General features: G+C 45.4%; 1 protein-coding gene across 26 annotated transcripts in view; it reads left to right on the top strand.

Moving 5' to 3' along the window:
* Window positions 1–1,127: 1,127 nt before the first annotated feature.
* STRIP2 (striatin interacting protein 2) overlaps window positions 1,128–12,577 on the top strand; it is a 47,730-nt gene continuing 36,280 nt past the window's right edge. For 13 of the 26 annotated variants that reach the window (XR_010842095.1, XR_010842096.1, XM_067042194.1 and 10 more), the window contains exons 1-5: window positions 1,152–1,336; window positions 6,459–6,528; window positions 9,569–9,643; window positions 10,651–10,785; window positions 12,130–12,250. Coding sequence is in view for 24 of the 26 variants with exons in the window: in XM_067042194.1 (XP_066898295.1) it covers window positions 1,202–1,336; window positions 6,459–6,528; window positions 9,569–9,643; window positions 10,651–10,785; window positions 12,130–12,250 (536 nt within the window). In the remaining 2 variants the exon portion in view is untranslated. Of the gene's footprint in view, window positions 1,337–6,458; window positions 6,529–9,568; window positions 9,644–9,793; window positions 10,103–10,518; window positions 10,573–10,650; window positions 10,786–12,129; window positions 12,251–12,577 lie in introns of those variants that run through there. The other 13 variants (XM_067042196.1, XM_067042192.1, XM_067042202.1 and 10 more) reach the window with 12 other exon arrangements.

Here is a 12,577-nt window from a genome sequence, read left to right as displayed (position 1 = left end):
AGAAAGGCTTTCTGGAGGAGGAGGCGATGACTAAATAGAATCTTTAAGGAAGAATAGAAGTTAGCCAAGAGAAGAGCAGAGTTTCCTCCAGTGAGAGACACTGAAACAAGATATTAGAATATGATACCTTGGGAACTGCAAGCAAGGAGTAATTAGTCTCTGAGAGTCCCGGTTTCCTTGTCAGTAATATTGGATTAGTGAAAACAACCTGTAGGAGAGATATATCTGGGAAGAGTCTAGTGCAATGCCTGGAACAAAGTGGCAGTTCAACAATCCCCCCCAACTTGTTTGGGACTTCTATTACTATCCCAGACTGCACGCATATTTACTGTAAGACGCTTTTTAACGTAAATTCCAAAGTGGGCAAACCACACAGCCTCATTTGCCCAGGTAACACTGAGCCCTTAGGATCTTAGAATGAAGGAAAGGACTGCGGAACAGGTGGCGCTGGGGATTTGTTCTCCAATCAACTTTTACTACCTAGCTCACACCATGAGGAAGATGCCCCCCTTCAGCAGAGAAAGGCAGATGGCCAGGAACAGCCCGGAAAGGCACCAGCAATTTCAGTGAAGTAAAAACGCCCCACTCCACCCCTCAACCCCCTGTCTCCCAGTCAAGCCCTCACTCCGAGTGGAAGGATTCGCCTCTGAAATCTCAGCTTCCAGAGAGGGAGAGTCGCTCGTTTCCTGCGGTGTCCCTGGACACCCGGCGGTGCCATCCCTCCCCTTCGACTGAAGCGGGATTTGGAAAGTATTCAGGAGCCAGGACTTGGGGTCAGAGGTCTGTGATACTGGGGACACGAAGACTGCAGTGGAGCAGGAGGCGGAGACTAGAGCTCCCCGAAAAGGTCGCTATTTGGGAGGGGGTGAGGGTCACCCGGTGAGAAGCAGAGCTGACCACCTAGAGCTCAAGGCCCAGGACGTGGGAGGTGGAGCTAAGAGCCGACCCAGGAGTGTCAGGCTACCAGCGACGCCGCGGGAGTGGGAAAAAAAGGGGGGGGGGAAATCCCTTGAATGAGCCCCCTCCAAGTCCCGCTCAGAGAGGTCGAACAGCCAATCGCGCTGCAGGGTGGGGCTGCGGAGAAAGGTCTCAACCAATAGCTGTGGAGGGGGCGGGGCCTGGCTCCCGGCGCGCGGCGGCTGTGGGGTAACCCCTGGCAGAGAGCGCAGAGCGGCAGAGGGGAGCTGCTAAGGAGAGCCGCATGGAGGACCCTGCGGCACCCGGGTCCGGGAACCCGCCTGCCAATGGCTATGGCAACGGCAACGGCGGCGGCAAAGGGAAGCCGGCAGCGCCTAAAGGCCGGGAAACGTTCAGAAGCCAGCGGCGAGAGTCGGAGGTGAGGCGCCCGGAGAGCTTTCAGTTGGGGCCGGGAGACGCCCGGGACGAGAAGCGTTGGTTGAGGTGTTTCGGTCGCGTCCCCCTCCGCCGCCGGGAGACCCCTGCGCGCCCCGTGCCGCCTCTCGGAGCGGGCGCCTGCGGGGCCCGCCGCAGCCTGAACTCCGGGCTCTGCACCCCCTGACCCTCCCCGCCCGTCTTCTGCCGCGGGTGGGGGGCTTTCTAGCCCTCTGGCCTCCCTCTGGGGGCGCGAAGATAGAGCGTGATATCCAGCGTCCCGGATACTTTTACATATTTATCTCACTTAATCGCTGTAACCTCCCGGAGTGGTAATTCGTAAGGCCGATTTACGGAGGAGGAACCGGCGCGGAGAGATGAAGTGAGTGGCCTGAGGGGTGGGAGGCCGGAGGCCGGCCGCAGTGCAGAGGGGCCGGCGTGGGGGCAGCCGCCCTCCCACCCCGAGGCGCCCGGAGCTGAGCAGAGCAGCCGCGTGACTTGGGCCCTTCCCCTTCCCCCCGTGTGCTGGCGAGCCCTTGAGGGAGCATTTTCCACGGACATCAGGCCCCCTCCCTGTAAGGGTTAATGATACAGGAGTCAGGCGGGGCAGTACCGGAGCGAGTGGATGGACACCCCCACGACACAGACCCACAGAGAGGAGTATGAATGTTCCCTCTTCTTAAAAGAAACCCTAACTAGGAGGATGAAAGGAGTGAATTAACATTCACTCCAACCCCCTCATCCAGCCAGCTTCCATCAACTAGCCAAGACCAGAACCGGATCTGAGCGGGGCAATCAGACCACAAAATGTCAGATGTGGAAGGGTCTGTAGAGGTCACCGGGTTTTAGCCCTTGCTTTGACGGAAGTGGGAGACAGAAGTAGCTTGCCGAAGGTCATACATCTGGCACAGTGGCCAGGGGTACCAGGCTTTGGGTTCAGTCAGAGCAGGTTTTGAGGTTTTGAATCCCAGCCCTACCATTTACTCTCGGTGTGACTTTTGGCAGATTGCCAGCCTCTGAGCTCCAGTTTCTTCCTCTGTAAAATGAGGTTAATACTACCTGCCTCAGAAGGTTGCGATAAAGTCAAAATGAGATAATTGAATGTGAAATGTTTAATTCAGTGCAGGCACGGTGCATATAGTTGTTAACGCACAGTAGCTCTTAGTACTATATTATCATCATCATCAAGGGACAGAACTGGTAGTAGAAGCCAGATCTTGGGCATCCCAGTCCACGGTTTACCATTTGAATTGTATTTCAGTTTCAAAGGGATTTCATGTATGCTTTCCATTTTGATACAGACAAGCAGGAATCCATCCCATTTTATAAAAGAGAGAAGTGGAGGAGGTGAAAAGACTGACCCAAAATCACACAACCTTTCAGAGGCAGAGCTCAGCCCTCCTGCCATACTGGATCAGGGTTTTATGCACCATATCATCTCCCTCCCTGCCTCAGTACGAATCTGGCCTTTTAGGGCACCCTGTTTCTCCTTCCCCCATAGAGACATTGTTCTTGTTCAGATGGTTTTTGGGGGGTGGGGCAGGGGGATGAGTCTTTTATTAATTCAACAGTTGTTGAGTCCTTTCTATATGCCCAGCACTGTTTTAGGTGCTAGGGATACAGCAGTCTCTCCACAGTCAGGGTGGAGAGACAGTGTGGGAGTAAATAAAATAATTTTGGAATGATATGTTCTATGGGTGAATTAAAACTCTTGAACCAGGAGGCCTTTTCCCTACCTATCACGTCTTCCTTCAGGAAAAGGCTCTGATAGTTTTACTCTTGCCAGTGAGTTCAGTATCTAGAGACTCAGAGCTTTCCACCTGCACCACAGTTTACCGCCTGATTGTCTGCAGCTGCACTTTTCATGTGGAAATGAACAACTGCAGTGATCCTCACCATCTGAGCTCTTTGCCTGCCCAAAGGTTGGCTGGAAACATTAGCTTTCCTTCACCTTCCACTGCAGCAGGAGAGCTGCTCTTACCTGTCAGTACATCCCCTATCACAACACCCAGGTGCCAGACTCTCTGCTTGACTCTCAGATAGATGAGTATCTGCTTTTCCTTCCCTCCCTCCTTTTGCATTCCTGTGAAAGACAGTCCTGGGGAGAATGATTTTCTTTCCTCTCTAGGGCTTCAGGAATTACTGGAAGAGAATTACTGTTGGCACAAGTCAACAGAGCCTCGTATATCACTGTGTTTATAGGGGCACCATTGACCTACCCTCTCCCAATGGCTTAGTGTATGGATATCCTAACCTTAAAAGGAAGCTAGAGAATGATTGTTTGCTTAATAAAAAGATTCTTAACCTAACCAAAAGATTCACCTCAGACCTCTTACAGCCAGATTCCTTGCTTCAGGTGGCTCCCAAAGTCCTTGACAAAGTTTAACTGGTTTGTAGCAAAATGAGGAAAATACAAGGCATTGAAGTGAGTTTTTCATAAAATGTAGTTCAATACATTAAATTTAAAGGATGTATGTAATTTAAAACAATGTTTTTCAAACTGTAGGGAGTAACCTGTGAGTTGAAACCAACGTTTTTTTAGAGAAATAGACTAATTGGAAGTACTGGTGTATCACATATAGTAGTGGTAAATATTATTTTGTTAAACTTCTGTTCCAGTTTTGTGTGTGTTGGGACATGATGTAAAGTTTACTTATACTTTGACTTACAGTCAAAAAAAGCTTCACTGCTTTTAATGGCTCTTATTCTGATATTTTTGTCTTTTGCATTTTGGGGGCATTAAATGATTTTTAAAAATTATATATATATTTAAGAGATTTTAAAAGTTTCTACTTAGAAAATAAAACATCAACAACCTTATGTCATTCTCCACCATCCACCTGTTTTATTTCTTACTGGTCCCTGTAATTCAGAAGTTTGGAAATCTTTGCTATAGTGGATTTAAGCATGAATCACCTTTTTGGCAGTGTAAATTCATAAAGTGGTTTTGGAAAACAACTTGTCATGTACAAAGAGCCATACAAATAGTCATAAGGTTTGATGCATTCATTCCCGTTATAAAAATCTGTCAGAGAAGATCCTAAATATGAAAAAATTTATAAGTGTATTGCAGCTTCATGTATATAGTAAAGAAAAAATAAAAACAAATGTTCAACAATAGAGAATTGGTTAAGTAAGCCAATAGATATCTGTCCACTTAGCTGTTTATTTATTTATTTATTTTTAATAAATTTTTTTTTTTTTTTTGGTTGTGCCGTGCAGTTTGTACGATCTCAGCTCCCCCACCAGGGACTGAACCCAGGCCATGGCAGTGAAAGCACAGAATCCTAACCACGAGGCCATCCGGGAACTCTTCACTTAGCTGTTTAAAGTGACAGTTATAATAATATGAGAAAGGGACTTCCCTGGTGGTCCAGTGGCTAAGACTACATACTCCCAATGCAGGGGTCCCTGGTCAGGGAACTAGATCCCACATGCATGCCGCAACTAAAGATTCTGCGTGCCACAGCTAAGACCCAGTGCAGCCTAAATAAATAAATATTAATTTTTTAAAAAGTAAACCTTTATCTTTAAAATAATAATAATAGTATGAGAAAAATGCCTTTATAATATAATATTACAGTCATAAGTAGAGTAAGTAAAATTCTTAGAGTAACCATCCACATAGTGCTACCAGGTGCTGGATTGTGTGCTAAGTGCTTTTCCTCTATTATCTCATTTAGTCCTTACAATGACCCTATGAATTATCCTCGTTTTACAGATGAGAAAACATTTTCCAACAATTTCCTGATACCAATTCAGTTCTGACACTACCTGTAGTTAGCACAGACCCCACAAGTTAAGGGCTCAGTCCTACAAGACTGCCCCCACTTCAGATGCCAGCCACAATGGAATCCCAAGACTACCTGCACTTCTGCCTGGCCAACTACAGATTCAGGGGTTACCATGACTGTCCCCCTCAGGTTTGATAGTTTGCTAGAACAACTTGCAGAACTAAGAAAAGTGCTATATTTATGACTGCAATTTTATTATAAAGAATACAACTCAGGAACAAAATGAAGAGAGGCATAGGACAAGGTATGGAGGTGGAGTGGTGCAGAATTTCCATGCCCTCTCTGTGGCATTACCCTCCTAGCACATTGGTGTGCCCAAATTACATTGTTTCAGAGTTTTTATATGGAGTTTCATTTCCTAGGCATGGTTGGTCAAACCACTGGCCACTTGATTGAACTCAGTCTCCAGCCTCCTCCCCTCCCTGGAGCCCCTTTTTTGAAACTCTGACTCTAAGTCACCTCATTAGCATAAACTCAAGTAAGGTTGACAGGAACTCCTTATGAATAATAGGCACTCCTACTACTCAGGAAATTCCAAAGGTTTTAAGAGCTCTGTGCCAGGAAGGTGGGTGATGGGGCAAAGACTAAATACATTTTTTATACCACACTGAGGCACAAAGAGGTTAAGTAACTTGTTCAAGATCACACAGTATGTGACAAGACCTGGGATTCAAATTTTTAAAAATTCATATTTATTAATATATTGGTAGGAAAAATCTATCCCAAAATGCTTAAAGAGGTTCGGGCGTAGGATTATATTAAAAATACTTTAAAAAGGGTATTATAAATTTATACATACAACATCATGGGAAATCTAGCCTTTAATACAATTTGAAGTAGAAATGCTACCTTATTTGACAGTCCTAAAATTGTGGAATATTGGAACTGAGGGTCGTCTTTTTATAGATGAGGAACTATGATCCACAGAATGATATCATACAATGGGTTAATGACAGAGCTGAAGTCAGAATCCAGTTTACTTCTTTTGTTTTCATCCGTCTTGTTTTTCTAGAGATCAGCTAGATGTTCTTCAGGTCTGTGTTTATGTAGATCAATTATGGGCACAGATTGTAGCTTTCATATCTGTTCATGATCCTGGTCCTTTGCCCAGAGTTTCTGATTCTATATAGGAATCTTCAGCCCAGCCCCACACTGAGCCTCTAATTTTGGCTTGGAGGAGGGTACTTCTTGGATGAAAGGCCCAGATGGAACTCTCCTAGTTGCCTTCTTCCTCCAACTTCGGCCTCCAAGAGAGGTGGAAATTGAAATGAGGGTATGATCTCCTTTTGTCAGCCTCTTTCCCAAGTTACCACAAAGATTTCTCCATTACAGGGCTCTGTGGACTGCCCCACCCTGGAATTTGAGTATGGAGACACAGATGGGCACGCAGCAGAGTTGTCAGGTATGAGATAGATGGGTCTGTAAAGAGTGGAAAGTTGGCTAGGAGGAGAGGGAATATGCCTGTGCTCTCCCCTGGCAGCTTGTCTGTTCTCAGCAAGTGGCTATAGAACACAGACTGTTCTCCACATTCCCACTTCTCTACATCTTCCAGTGGTCAGTATCTCTTTGTTTGCTTTCACATTTCTTTCTGTGAATGCTTCCTTGGCTATGTATGGCATTCTCCATTCTTTCATTCTATCCCTGTTTTCTGCTCACCCTTTATTCTCTTTTGGTGCACTCTCAAATCTGTTTTCTCTCTACCTTCTCCCCATTTCTCCTTTCTCATCCCATAGTCACCCATATCTTTGGGTGCCCCTTTCTGCCACCCACTCCATTGCTTTCCCATTCCATCTCTCTCTCCTTTTCTTTTCTACCTCCATCTCACCCCCTTCCCCTAATACTTGCCCCTTATTAAAGTCTCAGCAATGTCTGAAGAAAAACTGTGTAGACAGCTGGCCAGCTGAGCAAAGCTGAACATGTCATCTATATCCATCACAGTGGAGCTCTGCTTGGATGTTTCTGAGCTGGGGTTAAGTGATCCCATTCTTCTTTCAATGCTGGGCTGCTTCTCTCTGGATTTTTAGCTTGGCTAAACGTGATCTTTTGCATTAAGGGCCTCCATGTTACACGTGCTACAAATGCCAATTATTAATAAATGAGCTTTGGGTGGAAATTATGTGAAAGTTAAATATTCTGTCACATGAAAGTGACACTTTAAGACAGGCTTTTTCAGAGAAAAGAGACAAACGCTTTTAAAGAAGCTCTTGTGAATAAGCATAGAGAATAAATTTTGTGATGAGTGACAGAAATAGAGAGCTAAGTTTAATAACTAACAAAGGATTAGAATCCAGAATATGAATACACCCATACACAACACACATATAGAGAGAGAAAGAAATGAACATCCCAATAGAGACTATAGATAAATGGTCAAAGAATATGAATAGGAATTCACAGAACAGAAAACCATGTTGTCAGTAAATATATGAAAAGATATTCAATTATGTTAGGAAATGGGGAAAAGCAGATTAAAATGGTGAGATATTATTCAACAATCATCAGATGCAAAATTTAGAAGCCTGGGGTTGGTGAAGGTACAGAGAAATGAGTACTTTTTATACATGGCTTGGCATGAGGGAACAGAGTATAAAATTGGAAAGCAGTTTGGTTATATCTAGCAAAGTCAAATTCACACGGATTATGACCCACTGATTCTAGATGTACACTTTAAAGAAATTCTTGGGCCCAAGAAAACACTTACAAAGATGTTTGTTGTCACCACTGTGAACAATTGAAAACAACTTAGTAGGGGAATGGATAAACTGTAGTATATCAATATATTAGGCTACTGTATAGTCATTAAAATAATTGATCTATATCAATATGCTTCAGTGTCAATAAATATTAAAAACATATTAAAGGGGAGAAGAAACAATGACAAAATAATTTATACATGCATCAAAAAAACTGCTTAAACACACAAGTCTAAAAGATGTTTCTAGGAAGTCTAGTTGCACACTTGATTGAGAACCATGTCAGTTAAGCGAATGGATCTGTTCATCACACTGCTTTTCATGTAAACTATTGAAAGACATAATAAATGCTTCTAAGAAAAAATAATTTATACAATATGATACTACTTGGATAAAAGCTTGAAAAATAGAACAATATCATGTGTTGTTTACAGGCACATAGATATGTACTAAAAGTATAAAAATAGGCATGTGAAGCATACATACCAATTTCATCATAGTGATTATCTCTAGAGAGGAAAATAAGACTGGGAAGGAAGAAGGGACTAGCTGTCTGAAGCAAATATGACAAGTGTTAACATTTGTTTAATCTGAGTAGAAGATAAACACGGTGTCTTTTCTGTACTCTGTATTTACCTGTAGTATATGAAAGTTCATGATCTAAACTTTAAAAATAAGACAAAAGCAAAGTTCAGAACCTAAGAGCCTTGCTCCCTTTTTTAACTGGGTTTGCGCTCTGCTCTGAAAATATATATATCTACACTACTCACTAAGGACTGAAGAATTTAACAAACAGAGCTGGGATTTGTTTCTGGTCACTCCAGGATTCTGGAACTCAGGACTCAAAAGCCCTGGCTCCCAGACAAGGTATTTCTTGACCATTAGACAGCTGGCTAGAATATAAATGAATTTCTCTTGCTTTGTGAATTATCTGTGACCTAGTTAAATTTCCAGCAAGGGTCTTAGTTAGGGAACAGAGTTTTGAGGAAGCACCTATTGACTTGCTGACTTCACTTCTTCATCCTCTGTAAGGTGAGCATACTGGTGTAATGTTCTGGGGTGTGTGTGTGTGTGTGTGTGTGTGTGTGTGTGTGTGTGTGTGTGTGTGTAGGAAAGGGCATTTTTATTTCTCATAAGCTGTCTGCATTTTGTATTGAGAGGCTGCTGTCAGCAAAGTTAGATTTTCCTGGGCACAGGCCACCCTTTGGCAACCAAAGCTGCTTCTATATGGTTTGATTCTGCCTCTGCCCGGGTGGCCCTGGGCAGGACCATAAACTTCTGTACCCTTCAAGGAAACTCAGCAGGGAGAGAATGAACTGGCTCCTTGAATAGCACAAGGATCTTGCCTCTAAATTTCAGGAGTTGTGTTGCCCCCTTTTTCCCTAGAGACAGGATTAGTCCCAGTCTGGGTTGACAAGCAGAAGGGGTTGCAGCCCTAAGAACCAGGAGTGATGACATTCAGCCCTCTCTGTTCCAGCCCTCCTCCTGGCCCTCAGCAAATGTTGGAGCCTGCCTTCTCTGCTGTAGCAGCCAGCTGGCAGGAGGAGGACAGGTTTGATGGTTTAATCACCCAGGGACACAAGTGGCTATTTTTAACTGCTCCGAAAAGGAGGAAGCTGACTCTGGATTGAATTGGACACAGGAATGTGTTGGAAGCTTTAGCTCTTTCATGCCACCTTCTCCACCCCAGCCCCCTTCTATAAGGATCTGCTGAATGTTTGTGACTCTGTCCTATCTTTCCTGCCACAGAATTGTATAGCTACACTGAAAACCCGGAATTCACCACTAACAGGAGGTGCTTTGAAGAAGATTTCAAGACTCAAGGTGATCCCAGATCCTTATTCATAGATATCTGCTTTTTCTTTCCATGATATTCAAGGCTGATCTAGAAAAAGCCTAAAATAAACTATGATCCTTCTTCATCCTCTCCATAGCCATATAACTTCTCTATTCCTTTTTGCATATGGGACGCAGAGTTTCCTATATCTCAAGTGGAGAGGTCACGGAGTGGAAGCAAGAGAAGCCTGAACTGGGGCCCTATCCCTGATGTCAAGGGCCCAGAGAACAGAGGAATGGGGAGGTGGGGCTGGACTGGTTCCCTGCTGCCTGGTAACCCTGTGCCCGGCCTAGTCTTCGACCTTAGTGTTCAATCCCTGTCTCCAATTCTGCCTCACTCCTCATAGCATCTGGTAATAATTTTATGTGCCCACCCTGTGATCCACTCAGACCTCCATTTCCTTACTTGGTCAGTGGCAATTCAGTGTTCAACTCAGCAGATGTGTGGTGAGTACCCATCTTGTGCCAGAGATGCAGGAGGCAGGGGTGAAGGTGAATTTACAGTATCTTTAAAGAAATTATAGTCAGCACAGGGGAGATGTGAACGTCACAAAACTAGCTGAGGCCAAGAGGAAAGTGGGAAGTGTCATTAGAGAAGTAAAAAGTATCATGGGGGACAGAGCTTCTGGCTGGTGCATTAGTGGGAAAGAGGTGATTTTGTATTGAACCTATAAGGATGAATAGGAATTGGATACATAGGGAGATAGAGGGAACTCCTTGAGGAAAGGCAGAGAGATAGAACCGTATAGGCTAGGGAGGGGGAAGCAGAAATGGAGGGGATTTGGAGGAAGATGAGGCTCTAGAGTGGGTTCAGGCCAGAACATTTGGGTTTTTTACTTTTCCCATCCCTTATTCTTTCTCAGCTAAACAAGGAAAGCTTTCGAAGAGAAGAATTTATTGGGGGGCTGAGATCAGAGGTACATATTCTATCAGGAGCCTTTCCAGGAAGGGGAGGCAACAGCTGACACTAGATCTGTATGGCCTTCTGTTCCCAGTGCAGGGTAAGGAGTGGCTGGAATTAGAGGAAGATGCCCAGAAGGCCTATGTGATGGGACTCCTGGACCGGCTGGAGGTGGTCAGTAGGGAACGGCGACTGAAGGTGGCCCGAGCTGTTCTCTACCTGGCCCAAGGTGAGTGGCCAGCTTTGCCAACTTGAGAGGGGTGGACACTAGAGAGAGAGAGATGGTGTTAGCAGGACTAGGATGCGGCAAGCCACGCTGGGAAAGCAAGGTTCCTGCCTCTCGAGGACAGATCTTGTCATGTGCTAAAAGTAACCTTGTGCTTATGAGAAAGATGAGGAGATGATGGTAGGTACTGTTCTGGATCCCTTGGAACCGGCCTTTCTCTTTCCAGACAAGCCAGGATTTCTTATAGGGTTCTTTTTTTCCTTAGCCTGGGCTATAATCCTATGTGGAGACTAGCAAGAGGGTCAGTGTAGCCAGAGCTGACAATGTACCACCAGCTGAGCATGGAGGTTTCTTTTACCAGCTGTGGCCTGGCTGTGACACTGAGAGGAGGCAGGGAGGGTGCCACCAATTTACACATGGACCTGCTGCATTGTTTCTCATTGGCATTTAGAAGGTCCACGCCAACATAGCAGCAGGAGTGGATGCTGTGAGTAATTTGGAGAATCAGAACTCAATGAGATTAACTGAGGAAAGCTTCCCAGAAGAGACCCATTAGCCAGGTGTTGGAAAGAAAAATGAGCCTAGCTGGAGTAGTAAAAGAAAGCCCTGAGGTCAGAAATAAGAGGACTGTTGGCAGAACCAACTAGCTGGGAGCTAAAAAAAACTAAAAGAAAAATCATACATGGAGAGGAAAGAGTGGACATCTGGTGAAGGAACGACTGCAGTAAACAAGGCAGTGCCCAAGCCTATCTCTTGGGTCTGGCGCTCTGGTCAAGTTCCAGCTGCCAGTACCTTCATCTTTTTGCCTGAGGGCTTTCTTTGCAGCCCACATAGGGCAGCCAGGAAGTGCTAGGGAATTAATATTCTCCCCTAGTCCAGCAGCATTCCTCAGTGACTGCCAGGAGTTATTGGATGAGCAGCCGGACCACCTCACTCCTCTTGGGTGGGATGATTCTGAGTTGTTTATGTTTTCCAGAGCTTCTCCCCACTTGAGATTGAGCTCTTGGCTGCCTTCTCTTCCCTATCTCACTTCCCCACTTCTCTGCCGATGGTTCCTGAGGTCAACTCCCAAATAAACTACTTGCACTTGAATCCTTATCTCTGGATCTGCTTCTCAGGGAACTCAAACTTAAGACAGACCAGTGATGAGCACATTGGACCTAACCCTGGAGACTGCTTCTCCTCTCCCTTGCCTCATTCCAGGAAGTTCTGGGGGGCACTTGTCCTTTGTTAACCTAATTGTTGGGCAGAGTGTTGGTAGATAGTCTTCAGATCATGGGGCAGGGTGGAAAGAACTGGGATAGCCCCCTCCCCCCTCAACCCCTGCGGCACTGTCTGGTCCTTTAGGCACTTTTGGGGAATGTGATTCAGAAGTCGATGTACTCCACTGGTCCAGGTACAACTGCTTCCTGCTCTATCAGATGGGGACCTTCTCGGCCTTCCTGGAGCTACTTCACATGGAAATCGAGTGAGAAGCCTTAGGGGAGGGCTGGCGACCCCCTTCCTTGAAGGATGCCTCATCTCCTATGCTGGTTCCCTCACTGTAGAGCCCTCTGTGGAAGCTGGGTCTATTCACACCTCATCCAAAGCTCACTGACAGTCCCCCTCCATCCAGCCATGGTCTCTGATAGACTGTCCTGCTCCCTAAGGTTGGGCTCATCAGCAGGCTCTGCCCCACTTATAGCTTCAGTCCTGGCCTTCAGGGGCCGATCCTCTATTGCTTTTGTATCCAAATACCTTCTTAGCTCAGCCTAACTGTGGACTCCATGAAGGAAGCTGTTCTACCTGAGAACAT

Source organism: Kogia breviceps, chromosome 9 (assembly GCF_026419965.1).
Source record: "Kogia breviceps isolate mKogBre1 chromosome 9, mKogBre1 haplotype 1, whole genome shotgun sequence".
NCBI lineage: Eukaryota > Metazoa > Chordata > Mammalia > Artiodactyla > Physeteridae > Kogia > Kogia breviceps.
This window is presented reverse-complemented; position numbering and strand designations above follow the sequence as displayed.